This window comes from Colletotrichum orchidophilum (assembly GCF_001831195.1).
Source record: "Colletotrichum orchidophilum strain IMI 309357 chromosome Unknown Scaffold_57.1, whole genome shotgun sequence".
Classification (NCBI taxonomy): Eukaryota; Fungi; Ascomycota; class Sordariomycetes; order Glomerellales; family Glomerellaceae; genus Colletotrichum; species Colletotrichum orchidophilum.
In genome coordinates, this window is record NW_019173013.1 from 252,180 (window position 1) to 278,254 (window position 26,075).

The following is a 26,075-nucleotide window of genomic DNA, read 5'->3' on the forward strand; positions in this document are numbered from 1 at the left end:
GTGCTGCCGCCGCCGCCGCCGCCGCCACCACTTTCTCTAAAAACACCAACGCCAGCGTCAACGAATTCCTGTTTTGCTTGCTTTCAGCTGTCCATACTCTCTGACAGGCTGCTCCCCGCACAATGCTAACCTGCAGTTGCACGAATCAAGTCGCTCGGCCAGCTCAGCAAGGTGAAGCGACTACAGAACCACCAACAACCACAACCCTTCCTGCTCGGACTCTGTGGCATGTTTACCCCGCCACCAAGACGCCTTGCAGCCAAATGGTGAATCCTCCAGGAATTCCAAAATAAGACCCGCCCGGTCTTTGTGCATATTACTCGCTTGGCCGTCGCCAGAATGAAGTTCGAAAACCGGACTCTTCCGGGGCTCTCACCAACGTCATCACGGGTATGGATTGAAGTGGCCCTCCTGGGCCGGCATAGGTGGTCACTCATGCGCCTACGGCGCAAAACATGAAGCCTAGAAGGTCCCTCGGGTGAGAGGTTCAGCCGAATAGTAAGGCGGGCAAGTTTCTGTGGCCAGACACTCTCACCATTTGATAACTTTACGGCGCTGGCTTGCCCCACTCTCCTCCGACCCGGCCTCTCCCCGACAATGCCCATCTGAACTCAATCTTGAGTTGCATCTCGAACCATGTTTCGACCACTGCACAGATGTTGCGACCAAGCTCGCTCGGACTCGAAGCATCCCCAGATCCTGAGTGGTCAAAGATCCTGACCGTGACATCTGGCCTCGACCAGCCTCTTAAATCGGAATTTCACGTTTGGCATTCAAAGCAAATACTACAATGCAGGGGACAGTCTGCACTGGATGTAACAGTCACTGCAAGCCTCCTTGGCCAATGATGACACGCTGCAGACTATCAACAAGGCATGAGACATTGGCAAATTGTTGGTTCCACGACCTCTCTTGTCTAATAGCCCTTGGCTTGCTTAGAGGCCCTCCCATCCCCTCTTCTCGATGAACGTATGGGGACTATTTGCCAACGTTCAGCTGAAAATAGCCCAGCCGCCATGGGTTACCTTCCCGTTCAAAGTCACTACTCCAACGGGTCTTGATGTCTGGCGGCATTGGTCCCGGTTCCGCCGAACTGACTTTTTATCTGTGTATCGAGAATCAGACCAAACGAATGAATTTCGCTTATTCTTCAACATCATTAGGTCGTCAAGGGGTTCGTGGGAATGGATGTCTATGAAGTAGTGGCACTTGGACCAGGGGTTAATTGCCAGCAAGATCCGTTGGTCCCTGAATAGCAGAGGGGCACGGGAGAGATGAAGAGAACTTCACACGTGTGGTGTGAGAAAGTTGGTCTCAGCTATGCGGCTCCATGGGATGTTTCTTGCTCTTTTAGTGTTGCGATCGACGCCGCTCTTGCTGCTATTGCTGCTGCTTCTGCAGCTAGCTGGTGGTCCCTGATGATCAGTTCCCCGGACTGAAAAGAGACTAGAAGTCTAGGCTGCTTGGCATTAACAGCTAACAAGCCTCTTCGCCTGACATAGATTGCCTTTTTGGTTTCGTCAGGGAGGTGGAGAGTGCGTCTCTTGTCAACACTGCCGTAGATGTAGGGTGACGGCTCAGCTGTTGATCCAATGATGGAAAGAAAGTTTATACCCTATCATGCGCAAAAACATCAGCTATTTCAACAGATGGTTTGTGGGGAAACTTACTGACTCTATGAGCCTCGAGCATCCGTGTCAACATTACACAGTCGCTATGGAGATCCCCCATAGCTCTCTGACCTTTTCGAAACACATTGCCATCTGTTTGATTCATATGCCTTTATTATCCTACATTCTAGTGTTTAACCCTAACTTTGGAAATTGCTAATGCGTAAGAAATGTAGGGCGAACCAAGAATAGTGCTGCAGTAGATTTCTTTCAAGTTTGCTTAATATCATGCGGCGCTTCAAGGCATTAGAAAGATGCTGGGGGCATTGATTTTCCTTGGTTCATAAGCCTTGATGAAGTCATCAGAGCCTTCCTTGGTGATACTGGCTTTCAGTAAGCTCTATGCAATTTCGGTTGCTGATTTTGATCGCATAACTTACTTTGGTCGTGTTTGATATGCAAGTAAGTGGTGACAAGTCGGCCACCTCTCTACAACCTTTTGAACAACGTAGTTTTCTGTGGAAGATGATATCTTTCATTCGAGTCTCCTGGTCAGCCTTGCAGGACTCGTGCAATTCTGAGAACAGTTTCATTTACAGACATGGGCGTATAATGCCAATGTTCTGTGCCTTTCCATGACCAGAAGACTTAATGTCCATTCATAAATCTTCAGCTCGGCCAGTGATCTGCCAGATGTGACCAGACGAATATGCAATCAGCACATTCGAGTTTTGAAAGAAGTGTAAAGAAAACAAAAACACCCATGGTCGTACTTGATTTTGTGTGCTTCTAGTGAATAGTCTCTTTGACTTTCTCGACAGAGAAACCGTGCGTCCTTGAGACGACGTGTTAGGTGCTTGGCCTTCTGAGCTGCTGAACCCCATCGCCCTCTTTCAGGTGAGCAACACCTGCTTCACTACTTGGAATTCCATCTCCAATATATCTTGATCTCCAAAGTGTCTGTATCCATAGGGTTCTCTCTCTCTCTCTCTCTCTCTCTGTGTGTGTGTGTGTGTGTGTCTTTAGCTCTCTCCAGCTCTCTCCAGCTCATGGCGTGTAGTCTGTGTAAATCTGTAGTATTGCGGGCTGTTATGGTCACTGCTCTGCTGAATAATGATGAAGCATAGTCCGCTATGCTTTCAATGGATTCATCGCACACACGGCTGCCAAAAGTAGGCATTGCTATATTGACCTGTGAATGATCTAGCTTAGCCCCACCCCAAACCGGAAGCCATGTAACTGCAGCCGGGCTACATTTAATGCAGGTCGAGATGGGGGAACATGAACTTCAGGGTTCTTACAACGGCCGAGAGTTGCATGCTCTAGATTGGCATCTATATCCCATGGTAAGTCGGTCTAAGGGCTGAAACTTTCACTTTGTATCAAATCAGGTGTGGAAACAGGAGAAAGCTGCAGTATCCGAGGCTGTGATCCCCCCGGCCCTAGAGCAGTTTATAACAGGGCTCTTTGATAATACTTTCTACATTGATCAAGCAGCTTCGGTCAAGTTTGCAGTAGTAGTACACACAAAAATGTCTAGCTCATTAAATGATATATATATCCCTTACCGCATTCCCACCCTCGACAGGTCCTTCTCCTCCCTTCCTTATACCCAAGCGATCCACACCGGTCTGGATGTTCGCTGAGAAATGACGACGATATGTGCCACAAGGAATCGTCTCGAGTTTCCCATAACCAAGGGGCGGGGCGGGGCGGATTACATCGGTGAGTAGGGGTCGAAACGCGGGGGTGGGCTGTTGCTCGGCTAAGCAAACCGAGTGAGATACCGGCAGCAGGAAAACAGTCAGAGAAAACCCCACGCTGTCCTCCCCCCCCCCCTCTTCCCTCGTCATCACGCCGTGATTCGATGGTAGTCGGCTCACCGATGTTACCTATTACAGTATACCGGTCAAGAAACAATGACCCGCTAGATGGAGTCAGGCCCATGTAGAGGGAAAGCCTCCCTTCCCCCTCCCCGGTGTGAGTTGCTTTCTATAATAAACCCGTCGGCTGACCGAGCGGGACAGGAGGGGGGAAGAAATCCTTACATACGAGGAACAATGATGACAGCACTATCCACCTAAATACCCTGGTGCGCCCAATTTGACGTTCGAGGTTGACTTTGCATTTCTTTGAAATCTCCTCCGTACCAAAAAGTAGATCTTGAGCCATGTTCCTCGTGAGCAATTCCGCCATCTCCTCTCTCACAATCTCACGAAAAACTCGTTCAATTAGCGTCTACCATCTCAATATAGCCCATGCGAACCTCTATGGACAGTAAATGAGACATCCCCGCGGCCATATATCAGACTAGTCCTAGTCTTGGAGCACATCATCGAGTAGAATACTCAAAAACCCAAGCCAGATATTGATTAAGTTTAGAGAGCCACGAATTACGGACCTCGTTCGAACCGAAGCCATGCCCTGGCTCCCTTGACACGTCGTCGGACTTCGGCGCTGGTAACAGCTAGATGCACCAGATTCTCATCGCCGTTGCCGATCCCATCCCGAGACACGACGAACCGCAAGCCGTGGGGCCCATCTTGAGTCGCTCCTCTGACCCGAGACCCCGTATACATCCGTCCTCCCGGTAACCTGTCGTAGATCGGCAACGCCTCCCTCAAAGAGACTTCTTGGTCCGTTTATTGGGAATAAGCAAGAAGCTTATTGTCCGCCCGTCTGATTCGCTATATCACACTTTCTTCTCTTTGCCTCCTCATATCCGACTGGCACACAGCACATTCAGGCGTCGATCTCTCCAGTGGCCGACGGCATGACAGGTCCCGCACTGCCCTTTCTCGTACCTCTCCGTTCGATGGAGTTTGTTTGTCAGGTGCGAAGAAGAGCCGCGATCCGTCGACACTCATCGTAGAGGGGCGACTCTTAGGCACGTATCCTCGGCAAGTGCTGGTCACATGTTCCGATGTCGTGCTCACGGTGGACTCCTCTTTTGCAAAGAACCACAGGTTCCAACCATGGTGACAGCCGGTCGTTGCTGCTACTCTCATGGATTGCCTTCGGAAGACCTCTCGGCGAGGGCGCCAAAGCCGTTTTTCGACAGGTCCACCTTCACTTGAAAGACAACTTACAACGTCGTTCACTGGACCCACGTGTAGACTTGGGACGTTATCGGCCACTCGAACCAGCGGCATTTCCACCAGGTTGAGAATCATCGTACAAGGAGCTTTCGGGGTCCCTTGCGACCGATAATCCACCCTAGGCACAGGGCTGTCTCCTGGCGATTCCAGTTCGGCACAGGGACACAGTTGCAAAGACACCCCGTGTAGACGGAGCGTATATCCAGTTCTTAGTACCCAAGCCATTCGCGAGGGACTCGGGACTGGATGGCTCCAGGGTGAGAGATGTACCTCCGAGGTAGTCTCCCGTAACTTCGGACTCGGCTTCGATGCTGCTCTTGCAGATCTGGATCCTTCATCCCAGAATACACGGCATGCCCACCTGCCCAGCCAAGACGAATCCGGTAAGCACTTCGAGGATTCGGGGTCAATGGTCCGAGAACCTCGCCAGTAATCATCGTGAAAACAACTCTCGGCTGCGGGGAAGGTGGCGAGAGTGGTAAAGTTTGGCAATGATCCTGAGTGCACCACCTCACGAGGCGAACAGGGCTCGAGATAGCGTGAAGGGTCGGCTGAGGAAAGAGCAGGGCGCCGGAGTCACTTGACAAGTATCCCATGTTCTTGAACGAGCCTACCAGCGGCTGAATCGTCCTTTCGTACCTCCAGGACTGGAATCGCTTAGATCCCATGACAGTCAAAATCCAGGGCCGCAGAAGATGGGCCGACACAACTAGGAAAAAACTCCCCGAGCCGAGTCTAGTCACTTGTTCCTGACAAAAGAGAGCCTGCATGTGGAGGCTTGACTCACCTGGGGCAAAAGGGGTAAGCCCCTCGCCATCTCTAAGTCGATGATTGAGACCCATCTTGCAGCTCCTGTCGATGCTGTTCTCGAGACATGACTTTTCCCTGGCACAGGAACTAGCCTCGACAGTGTATCACCATGGAATTTGTTCAGAGCAAACAAAGCCGCAGTAGCCCGAGTGTATCGAAATGCTCAACAAGAACAAATCAAAGATCGCAGCCCTATGGACGATTGTCCGATCGTCCTCAACAGCTATGCCATATGATGGCACATAGGTCACTGTGCATGCTCCCGTGTGTGACTCGAAATCTGAGGTCTCCAGGACCCAATCAAAGATTCTTCTGCTCTTGGTTTGTGCGAGGGTTTGGCCCTGGCTGCCATGCCGCTGCGCGGCCGAAATCATCGGAGGCGTTGCGTGTTACACTACCAAGTTTTCGTATGCTAGGAAAGATTTTGTCCCCTCGATAGTTGTTTCGAGGCTCTCCAGAGGCAGAGTGTCCAGAGGCGGTTGGAAATTGTCCGGGATAGAAAAGACGACAGCTCATCTTCAAAACTGCCAAATTGATGAGCTCGCATCGACCCCGGGACCTTGCAACCTGTGAGACATGCGTCAGAAATTGGACAACTCATTACGCTGCCATACATGCACCTTGTGCGTCTGGCGTAGCAAATGGTTGAGTTCATCATGGCAGAGCGGAGATGGAATGGGGAAAGTTGCTCACAATAATTTTCTTGCTACTTGGCGGCTGCTTGCCCATACAGCGTCTGTGTGGCTCATCAGGCACGGTTGGACATGCAATAGGATGTTATCCAGGCAAAACACCAACGGGACTGCAGGAAACTGGGAGGTTGGATGCGCATCATCCAAGATCGATTCCTCCGGAAAGTGTCTGCCTGCTTCCCCGGGACACGCTTCCCGCGCGATTCCACCCATACCACCATGCGCTGTCATCAGGGCCTGGATCCATCACAGGCCGCGTGGTGGTATGGATCATCCGGATATGGAATTGAAGCCTGTCTAGCCTTCCGTGAAGGTCATACCGCGAGCGTCCTTTGCGGCACCCAAGCGAATGGGGCCTGATGTATGATGACGGAGAAACGGCTAAGATAATTCTCATAATTAGCCGCTGAGGCCCAGAAAATCTGGGAATAAATGACGGGATGGGACAATAGTCGCTTGGAGGAGACAGTGTCAGACGTCAGGATAATCAAGAGGATGATAAAAAGACTGCTTCTATAGTTCACAAGACGTTCGCGAACGCCACAACATCCAATGATGATTGGAAGATTTGGGGTTTGGGTCAGCCCCAGAGAGATTGTTATCTCCCAGGGGAAAAAGGTGCCGACAATTTACGAGAAGTTTCACGGAGATGAATTTCTTGAAATGCAACTCTCCCGATGGGCATCAGGTCATGGGTATCCGGTAGCTTGGGAGCGGTTGGAGCGCCTCTCTAGGAGCGAAACGGTGTTCTAGACTCCTCAACTGGCTTCTTGGCCCAGGTATTGACGAATGCCGGCTTGCAGAGCATCGGGTCTGCCGGCGCAACTTGCCCGCAGTTCCGATGTTGGCAACTAGGGTTGACTGCAGAGCCGGTATCAGTGATGACCAGCCTGGCAGTCGAGTGTATTACACTGCATAGTGCAGGGACCTTGACACTGTGGAGTCTACGAACAGCTGAGATGTGAGGTGTTGATACCAACTCTGATTTTCCCCTGGTCTTGGTCGCATCAGATCGTGATCTAATCAGGCAATAAGACAGACAGGTTTGAGCCCTAAGGAGCGACCGATGCTGAGCCTGGACGTACGTTAGCTTGCCTTCCTCTTCGCCTCGCCCCGAGTAAGTCACGGTCCCAGGCTGCGTCATTGAGAGCCTGTACGAGAAGCTTGTCAGCACGTTCAAAATAGATGTGCACTTGCAATACGGACGGCACCTGCGACTGTTCTGTCAATACATGACAGCTCACAAAGTGACAGAAGCCACCCTCTCAGAGTCCGGAATGAAGTCGCCAGACAATATGACAGTCTGCATATTCATGCCGCGACTCTATGCAGAGTTTTCCGAGTGGGTTCAAGCTTCGTTACAGTCCCCGTCGAGGGAGTGTGTGAGCATAGGCAAGGCAGTGGACCCTGAAGAAACCGTCCGACGGAGCAGAGAGATGAGTGAGTTTGTGTCACATCCTTCCTCCACCTCAAATCCCGAGGGGGACTTGTCCGTCCAGAGACTCGATTTTGCAGAAGTATGTCCTTCTTCTCAGACAAGACGCGAAGTGTCCAGAGAGAACGTCGCTTGTCCAGGACCAAGGATTTTTTCGCATGGAATTCGCTTTCGAATAGCTGCCAGGTTTACAAGCGGCTGCGGCCGCCCGGTGCTGGTCGTGCGGACAGTTTCCGGGGTCTCGATTTTCAGACGTTTCTCAGTTGTAGCCTGCACCGTGCTAAGGTCCGTGTGTCATCCGAACCGGGCGGCCGTGGCATTCTTCAAGCACGCCAGGAGGAGTACATGGATTGTGTCCGAAGGAGCTAAAACATTCTGGGGAGATCCCTGGTCTCTGCCCCAGAGTATCAGTCGCGATTCGCGCTCTAAATTAACAAGGGAAGGCGACGATCTGCTGCCCCGGGCATAACGGCTCCGTGAGCCTCGACCCCTCGAGGTTGACTAAGAGCGGGCGATGATGCGTATAACAGGGCACGTAAGGCCTCTTTTTGTGGTTACCCATGATCCGTTTATCCATGGCTCCGTTGTTTTCCTCGAGCACAGAACTGATGACATAACCAGAAATATTCTAACATGAATGTAGCCCGAAGGCAGAGGCTTGAACCGAAATGCTATCTATCGCTCAGACCGCTCAAGCAATTAGAGACCAAGCAGTCGATTTTTGTGTCGCTCTACGCCGGAGCGTGCCCTTCTTGCAGAAAAGAGCCGGGCTGCGGTGCGGGAAAAGATAGCGAGGCTGGGCAAGCTGGCTATTAGAGAGGGGGCTGAATGTATGCACCGATGTAGGTACCCCTCGTCCACAAACTTGATCCTGGGTCGCATGTCTCGAAGACGTAGGTCCCGCTCATGTCGGCTCAGCCTGAAGGCGTGCGGACTGCGGAAAAGTTGGCGAGGGACTTATCCCGCCACCAGCCGGAGCCGCAGGCTGCCCAGAATCGCACGAAGAGCCATGACTCGTTGTGACCACTGAGCCCCAACCTGTTTACTTGACGACTTTTCTGTGACAAGTTATGTTGCGGTCGACAATATGGCTAGTGGGTTAACTGCGTGATGCGTCGTTTCAATTGCCGATTCAAGAGCCAATGCAGTTCGACGTAAATCAACAGTTGCGGGTTTTCATTGACAGATTGACAGTGGTCCTGCAGGCAAATCTCGGCAGTAAAGTGACAGTGACGATTGCGAAGTAATAACGGCAGCTCTTCCATGCGAGATTCAGTCATTTGAAACGCCCTGGCTGAGGGCGGAATGTGATGGAAGGCCAAAGGCTCGGGCCCAGATTCGGGCCCTTTCGTGCTTCTGGAATCCAATGTGGACGACGAACAGCAACTGGCGCAGTGGCGTCTGGCATGGCTGCACAGAAGCCGGGATGGCATTCATTGGTTCGGTAGTGCATGGAATGCATAGCAGAAGACTTGAGGGAAAGACCCGTTGATGGGACCAGAGGCATTGGGTGACGGAATGTGGTCGACAAAGTGGTGGAATCAGATGCCAGCCACGGCGTCGCAGCCGACGAACATGGTACCGGAGGGTGCGGCGAGCCATGGAACCAACGCCCAAGCACGTCGTAATGTCGAGCTAACGGCGAGCTTCCCTGCGACGGTGATCTGTGGTGGGCTTTTAGAAAGTTCCCGATGGGGCCAGATGCAGCGCGCACCATGTCACTCCCTTCTCGACGCTGGTTGATGGTGCGTGTCGGAGGGCGTAATCATCCAGAGTAGACACATTAGCTTCCAAGAGGCACAGCAAGGTACTTTGTTGACACACGCCCGTGCTGCTCAGACTGGCGCTCAACCGCCCTGTTGCGATGAGGCAAAGATGGGGGGTACTTTGTAGATTGTCGATTGAGTTGAAAGGCAAGCTACTCTGTCAAGCTCCTCTGTCTGACGAAAGCTGCGGCTTGGGCGAAGACGCGGCTCGCCGGTTTGTGAAGATTACATGATGAATGCATAAGCAGACAGACGATGGATGCACCGTGGAGCACGTTGTGGCACGGCGGTCGGGGTACGGAGGAGTATCGTCGCAGTACTCATGTATTGGGACAGCCAGGAGCGGGCAATGATTGACTAGCATCCGTCAACGGCCGGGCTCGCCAGAGGAGAGGAAGATGGAATGTTCCGGGGGTGGTTCATTTCGAGGCCCATGTCGCCGAACGGCGCATGCGGCCGCCGGTTCCATTGCGCACGGGACAGGAGGCCGAGGCAAGGCGAGGCAAGATCTGGAAATTGGAGCAGCAACCGACTTTTGGAGAATTAGAGTATGCTGCGAGGTTGAAGATATCCATGCCTCTTGTATTCGTATCTCAGCCGAGGTTGAAGATACCCATGCTTTTTGCATCTGTACTGTAAATGCGAGTTTATTCAGGCCTGGTCGATGGACGACGGACCATACCTTAGCAGACGGTGTTGTCTGACAGGAAGAGATAGGTCAGCGGCAAAAGCCAAGCCTGGCGGAAGAAGACTCGGAGACTGTGAGACGCACCTAGGGAACCTCCAAGCAGGGCCAGAGCAGTGTAAACAGACAATGTACCTCGGTGCGAAGTAGCAGCCAAGGCATGTCTCCTGAGAGAATGGAAGTGACAGATCGCTCTGAAGATAGGTAAGGTAGTCCATGGACGAATGAAGTGTGCATCGAATCAACTTGCTGGGGGCGGGGGGGCGACAGGAAGCCCATGCATCGTTCATTTAGCGGCAAGCGCAATGTCTCCTCGAAGCAGCCGAAAGAAGTTGGCATCCGCGGCACCAAAGCCAGCGATTGATGATTGAGGCATTGCTTGGCCAGGAAAATAGTATTCTGGGATACGTCAAAGGTCTCCGTGGATAGATGTTCGTTCCCATGTCCCCCAGTAGCTGAACTTCCATTGTTGATGAAGAATGTCGAGAAGCTCAGGTATTTATTTAGCTTACCTTATCGTAGCGACACGATGCACTTGAGGCCGTTGGGGCTGAAGAGAAAGTTGAGGCAAGAACAGGCTCGGAATCCGGGGTAGGAATGTACTACCTACTGTGGAAGGGAGGTGCAAGCAAGGCAGGACCGGGGAAGACGGACAGACACTTGCCCACCTTGGGATCCGATTGTCGAGGTAAGGTAGCCACGCTGCGCTCCTCGATGTGGAAGCTTCCTTCCTTGCCTACCTTACCTTACTTATCGAAGGTCCTCACCCACCCTGTCTTTACCTGCCTCGACTCGGGAATCTACCTACCTTACCCAGGGTAGGTAGGTACCTTACCTACGTGCCTTCCGTACCTACCTTTGGTACCTCACGATGGGAAAGATCATTACGCAGTCATGCATGCCCAGTGATGTCTGAGCAGTGAGCAGCGAGGTACCTTATGGATGTATACGCGTCGATTGTTTGCCCATCCGTGGATCATGAATGACCAACCTCAGTCCTCAGATATGGACACGACCAACCGGGCTACCTACTACCTACTATCTACTTACCTCAAGGTAGATATGGTCCAGGTCCAGGCCCTCGTACGCCGAGTCAACTGTTCACTTGTCTCACGTCACATTCCACCTTGTTCCGTCCCGCGCTCACACTCGTTCGTCATTGGCATCTCCAGTCGTCCGTCGCTGGAGCCGCTAAGGCGCGACCTTCTCTCAACCGTCTCCATCCATGACAATCAATCATGAGGTGCGAAAATAGACTGAGACATTTCCCGGCAAGTCGCTCCAAAGAGTAAAGAGGCACTCACGCACTCACGCACTCCATGCCCAGCCTGCCAATCTCAAATCTCATATACCTATCCGTACTCGTCTGCTGCTCTTTTGTCGCAAACTAGAGATGCTAACCCTGATACCAAGGCCCGGCTTGCAGTTGCGTCCACCACACTGTGTCCATCTTCCTGCCCGCCTTCATGGAATGTCTCTCCGCCGCTCCGCCGCCTCGCCGCCTCCTCCAACCACAACAGAGGATCGACTCAGCCAACATGCAATCCATCTTCTCTCTCTTGCCCCCCCTCCCTTTTTTATTTTTATTTTTTTATTTCCTCTCTCTTCCTTTCCCATATTCGTTCCTTTTGTCGGGATCTGGTCATGCTGCACTGCACCCGCACAATCCTCAACGGCTTCACCAAACAGGGCACCCGAATGTGGCAGCCGCTGCCGAACGGCCGATCCGGCTGCCACCTCCAGCCCCCGTCGCCCGTCTGCCCTCACGTCTGCGAGGCAACTCCGGGCCCACGCCATCCCATCCCAAATAGCATGCGATTACGGATACCCGTCTTTTCTAGGAAACAGGCACGACGTCGTCCCGTCCTGATGCGGCTAGCCTTCGTCTCGTCTCCTTCGGCTCGTGTTCAATCGAGATCACGACAGTCAGACCTACAGCGTCTCTCCATGCTGCTCTCGCACACCACACCTAATTTGTCCATCCACATACTGACTCGTCCTTGTCGTCTCCTACATACACCATGCGAGTGGTTTCTGATGTCAGGCCCAAACCTTTGACGGATGCACTGATCAATGTCTCACGCAAATGCAAGTAATTCGCAAAAAAAAATGAAAAATATCTCCATTCTGGGATGAAATCAGGTTCACGGCTTCATGGCTTGCAGCCTGCAGCACAACGCTCCGGCCTGGTGTGGCCTATGACCTCTACGAGACTTGGATGAGAGGGACCCCCGAGCCACCGGCCGGCACGAGCCAAATGCTACGCCGCATTCGACCTTTTAGCATGAGAAGCCTTCCTCTCTAAATCCTGCAATAGACGTCGCACGCCGCAACGCACATGCTCTTCGCGTAAAACAGTTTGGCGACGCCCTCATACTCGGCCGGCACGGAAGCGGTCGTGGTGGGTGAGCCAATCCAGTATCAGTGCATCCCATCCGGTCCGGTCTCTGGTAAAGAATGGGTTCCTTGCCTTCCTCCTCCCGTCGGCCACCAGGAATGGGACGGGAGACGGGCTGGCTTGATGATTGATGGATACTATCCGCCAAATCTCCACCACCCCAGCACTCCGCAGCTCAGCAGAGTACAGGACAACGCAGCATGGGGGCCAGTGGCTCTTTCGCTTGTTCGGCCCAACTTACGCACGCTCTGTCTGGTCAATTCATCCAACCCCAAGCCAAGCGATCTACAAGCTACGGGAAATATTCGCGCCTCTTTGCGAAGACGGACCCCGGGGCCGTTATCACCACGAAAACAGCCACAGCATCCGTCCCGGCCAAGTCAGGCAAGGATCAGGAGCATCATGGAACGTCAACCCTGTCGGTCCGGTCATCGCAATGTGGCAGGTCAGACTGAAGAATGTGAGTGCGAAAGCGATGGCACCGCGTCTGTCACGGTCGTGGCTGCATGATCCATCAGATCTCAGAATCTCCAGAGCGACCGTGGCCCTCCATCAAGAGTCAGACTCTACAGTGTGTGCTACTTTAGAAAGCAGCACTCGAGCAAGCCTGGCGTCACCCAGTCTGGCGTATGCCTATTCACACACACAAATGCATGCATGCTCTTCCTCGCTTCTTGACCACCAACCGACGGGTGGGGGAGGAGGAGGAGGAGGAGGAGGAGCAAGGAACTCGGACGGACTGGAGAATGACAAAGAAAGAAGCAAGAAGAGCCGAATATCATTGAAGGATCAGTTGAGGAACCTGCAGGTCCGAGAGATAATGTCCTCGGAACCATTCGAGAGCCCCAGTAAGCGGCAGAGGCAAGGTCAAGACTTGAAGACCTAGAAGCCGTATTAGCAGCCAGAGCCGGATTTCACCTTTGTCTGGCTGCGTACCCTCGTCCAAGTCTGGTCCGGTCTCTGCTTCATAATGGGCCAGAGAAGAGACAGGTATCCATAATAAGCAGCACAAATGCTTGTTCATCCGCTCAATGAGACTCCACGCCGGTCGTCCGTTTGTCAGATGCGAAAACTGGGGACTCTACAACGGCCCAGGCCATGCCGGCGCTTTGTCAGTGCGTACCGATGGCGAGCCGACGTTTTTCTCATGCCTAGCGACTAGAGGCTGCTTTTCTCCAATTTTTCAGGATTTTACCCCTCCCGGTCATTCATTGCCAGAATCGGTCTGCGGCTACGGTGCCCTGCTCATGAGGTTACGGTTTCTTGCTGCAGATGCTGTCTCTAGATTGCTGCTGATGAGCAGGTTGCTTAGGTCATTTCGAATTGCATACTCTTGTCTCCAAGATCCTTCTTTGCACAATATCCCCCAGCCAGCCTCGCAGGTGTTGGGCGATCTCATTACCTGGCCGTTGATTCGATCTTGCCTAAAGCTGTTCCGCCGGGCCCTGGTCATCGCTCTCCGTCTGCTACGACTTCTCAGGTCAAGAATCGACACCATTTACGGAAAGGCTCTGTTCCTGGTCCTTGTCGCCAGCAGCTGCTCCTAGAGCTCTCCACCTTTGTCTCTGGATGTGCAGATGCCCGGTCGTACTCAAACGAATGATGGAATCTGCCCACCCAAACAGTGGATCTCCAAATCTCGCCGTGCTGCCATTTTCCACATCAACTAGCCGCTCAATGGAGAATGGAGTACGGCAACCAACCAAGGCAAGCAGACCCTCCCTAGTGTGCAGGGTATGGCGTTATTCGCGCGCTACACTACTGTAGGCTCTGGCAAGTACAGTATTACTAGTGGTACGTTACTACCCATCCCGAAAAGATAAAAGAATAAAATAAAAATATGCTAACCTCTGTCGTCGCTTCTTCGTCGCCTCTCACATTCCTCGTCCCCCTCTCTGTTTCTTCAAGCTATGCCCTCATACAGCCTCCACAGGCCGCCGTCGCGTCGCTCCCCCTCCCCACCAGATCGCCTCGGCCCTGTGATTCGTGTTTCCCCAGTCGCCATTCATGGCGCGCAATGGGGCCAAGAAGAGGGGGGAGGGGAGGGCAGGGACCAGCTAGCAAGCATCTTCAACTCCAGTGGCCTCTTGCTACTATGCCTATCGTGTTGTTCCGCTTCAAGGGTCGAGGTTTTCGAGGGGTCCTCGACGACTACAGTCCGTCCTCCATTCTTGGAACTACCCAGATATGAATCAACAAGGAAGTAAGACGAGGAGAGGGCAGGGTAGGGGTATCAGACCGGATGCCCCCCCCAACATTGTGTTGCCCGTTGACACATCTCCGTCGACGGCGCCCCGAAGGACAGCCGTGCGTTCGGGTGCGATGGGAAACAATGCAATGCGAGAACATCGCAGCACTACTCTTCGCAAGTGCTGATGCCAATCGGTGCGATGCGTTTGTGGGAAGGCGATTGCCTGCCCGCTGCAGGCTATCTGGATGCTTGCTAAAGAAGCGTCGTCCCAACACGGTGCCACAAAAGCCAACCTCTGGACCCCGTTTGTACCCACAAGGGCCCCAGCCCATGCCGAGCCGGTCGTCAATCCAGCCAGTGTTGGAGACAGGAGGCAGCAGCAGACGAAGACGTAGTAGTTGCAGCAGTAGCGGCGGCGGCAGACGCAGCTGGGAGGCAGGCAAAGTGGCTGCACCAGAGACAGACACACGCGCACTCACCCTCACCCATACACTTCATAGTACTGTGTAAGGTAGTAAAGAGAGGGGAGGAAAAGATACTTGGGCTGCGGTTGTGGACTCTTCCCCTCCAAGTACGCGCAAGTACCTCTCTCGTACTCTGGGAACCCTGGCCGGGGTCTCCCGATTGAACGCCTCTTTGCCTCTCTCTTTTTTTCTGCAATGGAACTGGCACACACGCCCTTGCACACCCATCCACCACCACGCCCCTCCCCTTCATCCTCCCAACCCCGATACAACCGCCGCACACCCCTCCCCTCGTCGTCGTCCCCTCGTCTGCCCCAAAACCCTCACAGACGAACGTGATGCATGTCCATCTGTGAGAGAGGAGAGAGAGTGTGTGGTGTATCTAAGAAAGCAGGCCGCGAGTAGGTGCCAGTCTAGACGAAGTACCTCCAAGACCCATCGACTTGCCTTCTTGCACCACAATCTTAGACAAGTCCAGTCGACAGTCTGTACATCCATTACCACATATTAGACACATCCATCCATACCTATCCAGTACTCATATGCCTTGTTTGGATGGAGCCACCATTACCGTGCCCATGCATGGGCGCATCTCTAAACTAAACAACCCATGCATGCCTGCCAACCCTCCACCACATCTGGCTACGTATATATCCTTGTCCCTCGCCCCAGGATGACCTACTCTCCTCGGACGACCTCATCACCACGTCTTCTCCCCGGGTCATTGTTGTTTTTTAAAAGACCAATTGGTCCGCGCAATGGTTTGAGTTCCCATTGCCATATTTCATCTCTGTATAATACTTTGTTTGACCCCTTCTCGAACCCCCTCCCTGCTTCCAGCATCCCATACACGCGGCTTGGGTGTTGTTCCTCCGTCTTGCCCGTGTCATTCTTTGCTTTGATACCACCTCCAACGACGGACGCAGACGAGACACTCTGCCAGTCGGATCTACTACCTCGATCGTTAGGGTCCTTCTAGACAGAAAGGAAGAAGAGACTCGAGGAAAGAGCGAGAAAAGGGCTTCGGAAGCTGCACGACGACACAAAGATCGAGCAAGCCCCCATCCCCTCACCCGGGATTCTCGACAGACATTTCCCAGACACTACTCTTGAACTACGAGCGTGATACCTCGTAAGAAACAGAGCAAATTGGATACACCATCTAGATTTCCCACATCCACTTCACCTTGAGCACCATCTTGAAACTGCCGGAAGTTCTCAGGTTGCCTCACCTCAGCAAACGCTTTACACATCAGTCGGAATCAAAAAGTGGACTATTTCATCTGAATGCGCCAACAGACAAAGTCACCAAAGTGCAATAATAAAAAGTCACGGGACTCGACTCTCAAATTCACCAAGACGAGATTCTGAGAAGGAAGGCACGCTCAAGGCCTGGACCTCCTGCCAACTTCGGACCTTTTGAGAGAAATTTCTCCAGACCAGAAGACAACAACCAACCAACTCCTTCTCCCAACCTCTTCCTCTCCTCACCATCCTCACCCACAACCCCTTCCATTGCGGCTTTGTTGGGGTTTCCTTCCAATTCCTCCCAATACCTCTCTCACAGCCTCTTCTGAACCACCTCAGAAACACACACACGCCCACATCCAAGTCGCAGGAAGCTTTCCACGATGGCCGACATCATGAATCTCTTCTTGCCGAACCTCGGCTTTGGCTGGTCTCCCACTGCCTGGATGTACCTCTTCGTGACCCTTTGGTAGGTTACTTCTTCCCACAGAACCAATCACCTTCTATCGCTGCCGCTGTAGCAATACTTGGTCTTGATTTTCTTTTTTGGGGGGAGGAGGGGAAATATCTCGTAAATCTAACCTTACTTGGCAGGCTTCATCGTTACCTTCGTCTCCTCGGCAACTGCGTCAGCCACTGGTTCTACAAATCCATGCCCATTCCCGCCAAGCCGACTTTCACTGCTGATGATGTGACTGTCATAATCCCCACGATCCACAACGCTTTTGAAGAGCTTCGTCCTTCTCTGCTCAGCATCATTGCCTGCAACCCCCACGTTCTGATGCTCGTCACTACAATCGAGAAGCACGCCGCCCTCGAGAAGCTCGCCCGCAGCCTTCCTCACCCCAACGTTCAGGTTTACTCTACTCCCATTGCCAACAAGCGTCTTCAGGTCTGCGAGGCATTGCCCAAGGTCACCACCAAGCTCACCATCATGGCCGACGATGATGTCACTTGGCCCTCTACCATGATGCCCTGGATCCTTGCCCCCTTCGAAGACCCCAAGATTGGCGGCGTCGGCACTTGCCAGAGAGTTAAGCGCGTCTGGGAAGGTCCGCTGTCCACTCGCATCTTTAACTGGCTCGGCGCTGCTTACATTGAGAGACGCAATTTCGAGATCTCGGCCACCCACAACATCGATGGCGGTACTTCCTGCATGTCTGGCAGAACCGGTGCCTACCGATCCGAGATCCTCTCCAGCCACGACTTCCTTGAGGGCTTCAAGACCGAGAAGTGGGGCAAGTACATCCTCAATGCCGACGATGACAACTTCGTCACCCGCTGGCTCGTCAGCCACCAGTGGAAGACATGGATCCAGTACGAGAAGGAGTGCGAGCTCGAGACTACCCTGGAGAATAGCACCAAGTTCCTCTACCAGTGCTCCCGTTGGGCTCGCAGTAACTGGCGCAGTAACTGGACCAGTCTTATTCGCGAGAAATACGTTTTCACGTAAGTCCAAACACATTTGCTTGCGGTTCCTTCCACCTGCCCGGTGACACCGTTGCTGCTCTGCCGCATAGCACAGGATACTGACCCATGATGGTTACAGTCAACAGCCTTGGTGCACTTACGCACTTCACATCGCGACCTTCACTTCCCTGGCTTTCCTCTTCGACCCTCTCATCATCTTCGCTCTGTGGAAGGGTACTGCTGATTGGGACACTGAGAGCCGTCGTCAGGCCCTCTGGGCTCAGATCATCTTCGTCTTCGGCTTCACCAAGGTCGTCAAGCTCGTGAACCTGTTCCGCCGCAACCCTAGCGACATTCTCTTCCTGCCTGTCTCTATCCTCTTCGGCTACGCCCATGGCATCATCAAGCTTTATGCTTTGTCTACACTCAAGATGGTAAGTGGCTTCTCCTCGCACGTTACTCGAGATCAACCGGACTAAATTCGTGGAAACAGACTTCCTGGGGCAGCAGAGCCGATGGTGACACCAACGACGACATCCGTCTGACTCCTCGTCCCAAGCGAGCCATGAGTCTGACCACGCCCCCTGGTGGCCAGGACCTCGTCCGCTACCGCTTCGAGCGTCAGATGACCGAGAAGGTCTCTGATTGGCACCGCCCGGCCAATGAGACGCGCCGACCCCAGACTGTCCGGATGAACACCTTCCCCGCCAAGGACATCAAGGCTCCTCACGTCACCTTTTCGCTCTTGGAGCATCCCTCGGACTAAATTCTGAGCGACCACGAGTTTTACGAATTATGAATTTGCAACAAATTGATTTGCCAGAGGTGAAACGGGACTCTGGCTTGGGTGGCTTTCTTTTATCTTCTTTCCCGAAAGTCGAAAGCGAAGGAGGGTTCATCGTCACCCTTCCTATCTTCTTTCATCTCTTTCCGGAAAACAAAAATCACCGACCAAAAAGGATTTTGGAGCGGGGAAAAGTTTTGTTGTTCTTTTCTCTTTACGATGAATCCACGAACAATCGAATACGGGAAACGGAACCACCGCACAGCAAAAAAAACATGTGCGTGTCAAGAGTATAATCATCAACGGCATCAAAACCATCAGCATGGAGAGCAGGGAAGGGTGGATTGGTTATCTGCTTCAGGGATAAAATTTCCTCCCTGGATTTTCTCAGTCATTGGTCTCTTTTTCTTTTCCTTATCAACAACACCCAAAAACGGCGATGGCGGAGGATTTGTCTTGTGGTTTCTTCTTTCCTCTCCTATTTTTCCAGAGACGAAGAATAGTAGGCGGGAAAGGTACATCGTGCGGCAGGCATAGGGGGGTATGCAGCTTTGATCTTCATCGGAGGCATTCTATTCAATGCATTGCGAGACATGGGAGGTCGGGAGGCACAGAGATACAGAAGAGCAAAGCATTAGACAGTTGGTCTCTACCATTATTCCATCTTCTTTCCACTCAGAGCAAGAGACACAGCTTTCCATAGACTGAAGAAAAGAAAGCAAGTTTCCCGGAGAAAAGCGCGAGGCTGATGAGATGGGTGACATTTGTGAAGTACGCTCCACTAATGGCTAGTGGTTTATGATGCGATGCGTGATGTCGGACAGCTGCATATCTTTCTTCAGCAGAATAAGCACGAGTAGGAAAAAGAAAAGGCTACCGAGCCAATGGGAATACAACGTCCCTGCATCTTGACAAACTGGGGGATCGAGTAGTTGGATCGGAGGGTCCCAGGAAGAAGAAACGAGCAGCAAGCACAGCGCACGCCAGGGGGGGAGGGGGGGAGGTAAGGCTGGTGGCATTCGTTACACGGCAGGGTGATTTGACGCGTAGTCTCGTATCCCGCCACGGTGTTGGCCCCCAATAAACGGTTTCCGGGAAACCCGCGATATCTGACATGCGATACTGTGTGTGTGCGCGTGGATGTGTGTGTCTTCTCATCAGGACGGACCCCACGATATTGGCCCCCGGTTACACGGCAGGGCCAAGGTATGCGAATGACTGTCTTTTCACTAATTCTCCGGCTGGAAAGGCCTGGCCTGGCCTTGATGGGCTCTTCTTTCCCTTTGAACAATCGAATTTCGAGATTGGTGAGAGGCTGTGCCATGTTCATGCGCCTCCCTACCATGGTAGAGTGGTGTGTGGTACTGTCTTACATGATGTGGTAGTGGTGGTGTTCTCCTGCATATCTCGAGAGCCTTGGACATCGTCCATGTGCTCTCCAGTGGCATTTGGCTGCTTCGTCAGATGCCCCCATCTTGACTCACTCCGGACTGGCTCGGACGACTTGCCTCGTGAGACGGAGTACGTGCGACCACTTTTGGGTGGTCGAGGTGGTGGTTGCCTTGAAGAATGAGATCTCACACCCACCATCATCAGTCGAACCCTACACCCCTCCATCCCTACTAGTCCATCGAATGGTTCGAGACTTGGCTAGATTAGGGTGGCTAGCAGACCAAACTAAGATTATCGAGCACCCCACACCCAACGGGGGCAACGAGGCAGGTGATGTTTTGAGGGTACGTAAAAAGCCGCCAGGACCAGAGTTCCCAGATCAAAGATGGACTTTCAGAAGCAAGAGGTCGAATGGTATTCAGAGCACACATACATTGATCACTGGTCATCGAAGAAAAGATCCGACGCTTGCCAGTCGCTTCTCCGGGCAGGAGGTCTAGCTGTGACGGATGGATGGGTGGATGGGTGAGCACGACCGCTTTGGCACCCAACTAGAGCGCCCGGACTCGAACTGCGAGGTCGAGAAGTGCAGTTTGACAGCCTTTCCGATGGGTTGGGGATCTTATTCTGCGATCTTGTTCTGCGTCCTTGTTTACGTTATCGAGCAGCCCACTTGGTGTTCCGATGCTTGACACGAGGCCTGCCAGGCAGCCCCTCCCCCTCCCTCACCCTCAGACCCCTGGCCTTGTCATTGCTGCAGGTGGACGAAAAGAGGCTTGCTGATGACATAGGTAAGAAATCGTCCAAATCTCAATCTGTTCCGTAGTGAATGGGATTTTTGGGAAACGTTATTCTCGACTCCTCTTATAAGGGTCGTGAAGTAGTATATGCCTGCCAGACATCCGCACGCCGAGATGGGGGCCAGGAGACGCAGACGCAGAGAATCACGACATGACACGCGTGATTTGAGGCTTTTGGACCTGCACGAGATCGGAAGAGGGGAAACTAAGGATACTGTGGGGAGGATGAGAGGAAGCACTCGCTAGTGTCGTTCGGATCTGACTGTATCTCAATACGCCGAATGACCACAGAAGCCAATGGAACTTGTAAGTTGTTACAGATGCCAGAAATCTTGTGGGTCAATTTGGTGGACTGAGAAATGTTGCGCGAAGTTGGCTCGGGCAGTTTCCATCCATGCATCGCTATTGTGAGTCGTGTAAGTAGCAATTGTAGTCGCACCGCGAGAGTTACGTCCAGAGACATGCATAGATTCTGCCAATGAAATAGTTCTAGGCCTCGAGTGCATTTGGTGAGTGGATTGGAACTGTCTGCAATATCTGCAACACCTTGAATCATGCCGGAATTCGCCAGAGGTAAATCCGTCGTCAAGAGTGAGAAATGACAACATGCGACAGAGGGCCAATGGCAGCTAAGAATTGGCTCTGGCGAATGACTTGGTACGTTGCTTCGTGAGAAGCGTGAGAAGAAAATTCCTGTAAAAAGATTTCAGTGCTGGCGACTGTTGTTGGTCCTTCAAGTGCTCTTCTCCAACTAATGGTGCCACACACTCCAGCGTGAGGTGATTGGGAACGAGCCAATGCGACGGCATGAGTCAAGACGCAATGGGTATGCCGGCGACCAAGCGTCCGCGGGAAAAGCAGCGGGAATACGGCGAGTTTAAAGTCGTGCACGACCTGGTATGAAAAGTCGAATAGGCGAGAGAAGGCGATTTTGGTTGGATCTGTTGAATATGCCAGTCGACGACGGAGCAAGACCGGGCGAACTGGCTTGCGTTGGCAAAGAACAAACGCCGACAGCGCGAGGGAAAGCGAGAGCATGGATTCGATGGATTCGATGGAGACGGCTTGCCGTTATGGTTCTACGACCTACGACCTGAGACCGAGGACGAAGACGAGGACGGGGATGATGGGACGGCCTTGCTAGTTTGGTGGCATTAGTGTCATTCTTTCCTTGGTTAAATGGCAGAAAGAGGAAATGAACGTGCGATGATAAGCTGCCGGAGCATTGTACCAAGCATGCTTGGCATGGCATGGAAGGGGCGAGCAGGCAGACGGCGACGGCGACGGCGACGGTCGAGGTTGGATGGGACCACACCTCAAATGCGCACGGCCGTTGACCTGCCATGGTCTGCACTGGCGTTGTGTTATAACTTATGGGCCATGGGTGCGATTTGGTCGTCGATGACGAGGTCGCAAGGGTCGCTTCTCGTCTTTATCCGTACATACTGTGGTAGTCATAGTGTCCAAGTTGCGTTGCTCGGGAGTTGTAAAATAGCAGACCCAGTGGGTGGATGTTTTTTTTGGGGTGTGGATATCCGTGCTGAGGTGGATTCCAACCTAAGATGCCCGAGGCGATCGAGGCCCTCGGACTATACAGTACACTAAGGTAGTCTGTAGGTAGGTAGCGTGGGTGCGTGGCCAGAGCAGCAACAATGGAAGCAGTCCGTCCAGTGGCTCCTGCCAGACAACGAACGGCGAACGGTACGGGCGTTGAGGTACCTCCCCAAGTTCCACGAGGTGGTCCTGCCTTATCCGTAAGGTACTAGATCATGGATGGGTACGCAACAGGCCTGCCATCATCCGAGAGAACGGGCACTTGCTGAATGTGGTTCCGATGAAGAACAACCGCCATTGGAGGCTAGGGGTTGTAAACATGTACTTTCGTGCCTTGAAGCAGTCGAAGACAGCTCTGGTGGGACGGGCAGGGGAGCTTACCTAGGTACTTGGTCAAGGCCGGGGGAGGGAATTGGGAGGGAACTAGAGACACAGAAAAGATACTTGAAGTTTCCTCGACGCACAGGCGGCCGCGGTACCTTTACAGAACGGGCAAGTACCGTTCTTGTGTCAGTCTTGGCGCTCGTCTGTTCTCGCCCACAATGGACGTGACAACCAACGAACGCGAACGCCAACGGACCCCAGCGGCTAAGGTAAGCCAGGCAGGGCCGCACTGTATCCGAAGATTTCATCTCAAAGACAAAATAACCACAGACATTTTGGCCTCCCGTCTTCGCACAGACAGAGCCAGACGGACATGCAGTCGCAGTCGCAGTCGCAGCCACAGTTCCAACATGGCAACATCGGCTCATCTGCAATATGCAAACCTCCAGGCACTTCAGGCAAGCCGGAACTCGTAATTCCCTCTCCACTGGCAGTCACATCTCAGCTTTCTCCTCGCCGACACAACTCGAACTCTCGCCATCACATCATGTCATCTTGTGCCTCCCTTCTCCTCTTTGTAGCTACTGCCCGCTGCGGCGCTGCAATCCAGTCTCTTCCCTTCTCCTCTCCTCTCGTGCATATCCCCGTTTGGGTCAGCGACACGGACCAGGAGTCGACGACCAAGACGACATGGGTCTTTCTCAATGTAACCCTCCCCTGCTCGCCAGTGCGCTTATCCGCTTCTCGTCGGACCTGCGTCTGCAACACCCATGCCAGCCAGGGTTATCACTTCTTTTGCGGCTTGCGGCTTGCGGCTTGCCAGAAAACAGAGGGGTGGCAGACGCGGCCAACCAGCAAAGCCCTTCATTCTCATCGCCCTTCCCATTCCCGCCCTCGGTTCCACATCAATTTGGCTTCCGCTCCCACACAACTTGTCCTCGCCGGGGACTGCGATACACCATAACGCTAGATACATCTCTTTCCACAACTAGGACCAAGGCCTCAGTGCACATCACGGCCATCCTCCGCTGCCGCTAACAACTCGGTCTTTGAACCGTCCAAGTATCCAGAACAACGACCGCTGCTTCCCGGTCTAAGGACCTCTCAGCAGAAGGGAGGCTCTGCTCCGTCTGAGCCTACACAAAGTGGACCACTACATAGCCATCATACGGTATACTCGGGAAGTCCTTCTTCGCCTCGGGACGGTGGCAGACTGATTGAGCGTGGACGAGCAGCGACGCTCTGCATTTACGAGATTGCAATATTACTAACCCTGGCCGGCAGGCCGTCAAAGCCTAATGCAAAGATCTCGCCAACTCAACCAAAATGGCCCGTCCGTACCGAGAACAACTTGCTTTCACGTCATCTCACCTCGACAACGTTTCGGTGCCTCAAAACATCTCGCAGCCCTACCATATCAGGAAGCCATATTCGGAAAGGAATGTCCTCCTCTCCAAGGGCGTCACTATTGCGCTCGTACAAGTAGCCACACGGGGGTATCATCTTCAAGCCCAGCACAGTAAACAAGGATGCGCACTACGGACATCTCGCGAACAAAAAACCCTAGCCCTGGCTCTCGTCTCGATCCTCCGCACGCCCAGAGTAGAGAGGCTGATCATGGCTGAAGCTCGGCGGAGTCGATCTGGCTAAGTGGGTCAGCGTCGTCTTCGCGCCGCCCGTCTATCCCGTCTTGCCGATACGTAGATGGAGACTTACGGATACTCTACCAAAGTACGGATACGGGCGTGCTTAGTAGTGCTCTACAAATCATCATTTCTGAGGAACTGTACGGATATGCTCTCTTGCTACAGATACGCTCCATGGGGCCTGGACTTGAAATGACATGGGAATAAAGGCGGCATCGTTCAGAAGGAACCTATGTTCCGTATTCGTTGCTAGGGCTCGTCCTGAGACAATGGATCCGCGGCTGCGCAGCAATGATTGATGTCAAGATGCATCGCAATCGTTCATGTTCGTAGCCCGAGATCCGCCGGGGAAGCACCTCGTGCGATCCAGGCCGCGTATCGCGTCTGTAGTGCACAGCACTATGCCACACCTGCCTGTCAGCAATCTGCTCTCCGCAAACTTTGTCCATCGCAAGCCCGGATGTACAGGCTCACGATCTTCCCGCCCTCGCGTCGATTCGAAAGGCCTGCTTTGGAGGAGGGGGTGACCGGAGACTTGCTGGTGGGCTTTCCCCTCCGTGCCCAGTCGACCCCGCATGATAGCATCATTCCATCACGACATCGACCGGGCCAGCTCTTCCTCAGCGACCAGGGGGGGTGGGGTCGTACACTAGAATAAACCCATGTGCCTGCCTGTCCACGGTCCACCATGATTTTATGGAGAATAAGAGACACGTCAACCAAGAAAATAAGGGAATTGACAGAGCTCCATCTCGAAAATATCCCGGCCCATGAGGGGGAGCCTACTAGCTCTTCATGGTTCGCTGTAACCTCAGCGCGCACTATCATGCAGGTTCGAGAGGCTTGGAACCAACAATGGCAAAGGCAATCCAACCCTTTAGAGGTCATCAGCGATCCCTTGATCCACACAATCATCTTTGGTCTTCGCGAGCCGTTGAAGAATTTCATGTCGCCGCAAGGGTGCTTTGCCAATTGTACAATGACATGCCAAAATGCAATGGCGAAATCGTCCAATCTTGTCCAGTGAGCATCAGCAATACACTGTTTGGTCCGTCTCGACCACATAGAAAGCGCATTGCGATTCAGAGTCCCGTCATCACTTCACGCCGTAGTAATGGGCCTCCTCGTTGAGAAAGATGATATCACGTACGAAAGCAATCAAAGCCAAGAGAAATGCGCCAAGCGGCGCAGCTGGTGGATGTCTTGACCCGTTGGTTCAGCCTATTCGAGTGTCTTGGTCACTAGCTGCAGAAAAAGGGCGCCATCGTTATCCACACGCTACACTGAGAAAGAAGAGGAAAAGGATCCGTTTTACGGAGGGTTTGCCCAGGACCGATGCCACCAATGAATAGGCTTTTGACACCGGCCTCTTCGAGGTACAAGCGCGGTACTGGGCATGTACTCTTCGTGGTCTAATTCAGGGAATGCCCCGGGAATCAGCAGGCAGTGTCAGACACCAAGGTTGCCGCATCCCATCCTCGAGTGTGCGACAACTATCATCGGCTACGGGCTGCTAATTGGACACGGAAGTTGTTGAGTTGGTCATCAACCCACCAACCTTATCAAACCAGCAAGCGACTAATGGACGGATTGGCACAGAAAAAGTCTACAGATACGACCATCGACCTGATCCAGTTGCAAATTGAACATGGCCTTCCATTCCACTGCGAAGGATGCTGTCACACTTTGTTTTCGGCCCCCACACACAACCACGCTTTATTTGGTCAACGGTCACCAATTTCTCGACGGGAGCCTCAATGCAAATGGA

The 26,075-nt window shown here is 53.0% G+C and overlaps 7 protein-coding genes across 7 annotated transcripts; 3 read left to right on the forward strand and 4 right to left on the reverse strand.

Moving 5' to 3' along the window:
• Positions 1-4,917: 4,917 nt before the first annotated feature.
• CORC01_07270 (uncharacterized protein) lies at positions 4,918-5,478 on the reverse strand (the record flags this gene model as incomplete). The annotated part of the gene is made up of 1 exon (XM_022618907.1): positions 4,918-5,478. The coding sequence occupies one exon, from the start codon at positions 5,476-5,478 to the stop codon at positions 4,918-4,920; it is 561 nt and encodes a 186-aa protein (XP_022474641.1).
• Positions 5,479-6,940: 1,462 nt separating this feature from the next.
• On the reverse strand, positions 6,941-7,525 carry CORC01_07271 (uncharacterized protein; the record flags this gene model as incomplete). The annotated part of the gene is made up of 3 exons (XM_022618908.1): positions 6,941-7,145; positions 7,296-7,361; positions 7,455-7,525. 3 exons carry the CDS (start codon positions 7,523-7,525, stop codon positions 6,941-6,943), a joined length of 342 nt encoding a protein of 113 aa, XP_022474642.1.
• A 1,392-nt stretch (positions 7,526-8,917) lies between these two features.
• CORC01_07272 (uncharacterized protein) lies at positions 8,918-9,362 on the reverse strand (the record flags this gene model as incomplete). Its single annotated transcript, XM_022618909.1, has 2 exons — positions 8,918-9,109; positions 9,144-9,362. 2 exons carry the CDS (start codon positions 9,360-9,362, stop codon positions 8,918-8,920), a joined length of 411 nt encoding a protein of 136 aa, XP_022474643.1.
• Positions 9,363-16,780: 7,418 nt separating this feature from the next.
• CORC01_07273 (glycosyltransferase family 2) lies at positions 16,781-18,573 on the forward strand (the record flags this gene model as incomplete). The annotated part of the gene is made up of 4 exons (XM_022618910.1): positions 16,781-16,866; positions 16,992-17,846; positions 17,947-18,241; positions 18,301-18,573. The coding sequence occupies 4 exons, from the start codon at positions 16,781-16,783 to the stop codon at positions 18,571-18,573; spliced, it is 1,509 nt and encodes a 502-aa protein (XP_022474644.1).
• A 3,032-nt stretch (positions 18,574-21,605) lies between these two features.
• CORC01_07274 (uncharacterized protein) lies at positions 21,606-21,941 on the forward strand (the record flags this gene model as incomplete). The annotated part of the gene is made up of 2 exons (XM_022618911.1): positions 21,606-21,680; positions 21,741-21,941. 2 exons carry the CDS (start codon positions 21,606-21,608, stop codon positions 21,939-21,941), a joined length of 276 nt encoding a protein of 91 aa, XP_022474645.1.
• A 938-nt stretch (positions 21,942-22,879) lies between these two features.
• On the forward strand, positions 22,880-24,311 carry CORC01_07275 (uncharacterized protein; the record flags this gene model as incomplete). Its single annotated transcript, XM_022618912.1, has 4 exons — positions 22,880-22,930; positions 23,023-23,443; positions 23,654-24,022; positions 24,229-24,311. 4 exons carry the CDS (start codon positions 22,880-22,882, stop codon positions 24,309-24,311), a joined length of 924 nt encoding a protein of 307 aa, XP_022474646.1.
• A 413-nt stretch (positions 24,312-24,724) lies between these two features.
• Positions 24,725-25,255, reverse strand: CORC01_07276 (uncharacterized protein; the record flags this gene model as incomplete). The annotated part of the gene is made up of 1 exon (XM_022618913.1): positions 24,725-25,255. One exon carries the CDS (start codon positions 25,253-25,255, stop codon positions 24,725-24,727), a length of 531 nt encoding a protein of 176 aa, XP_022474647.1.
• Positions 25,256-26,075: the final 820 nt, after the last annotated feature.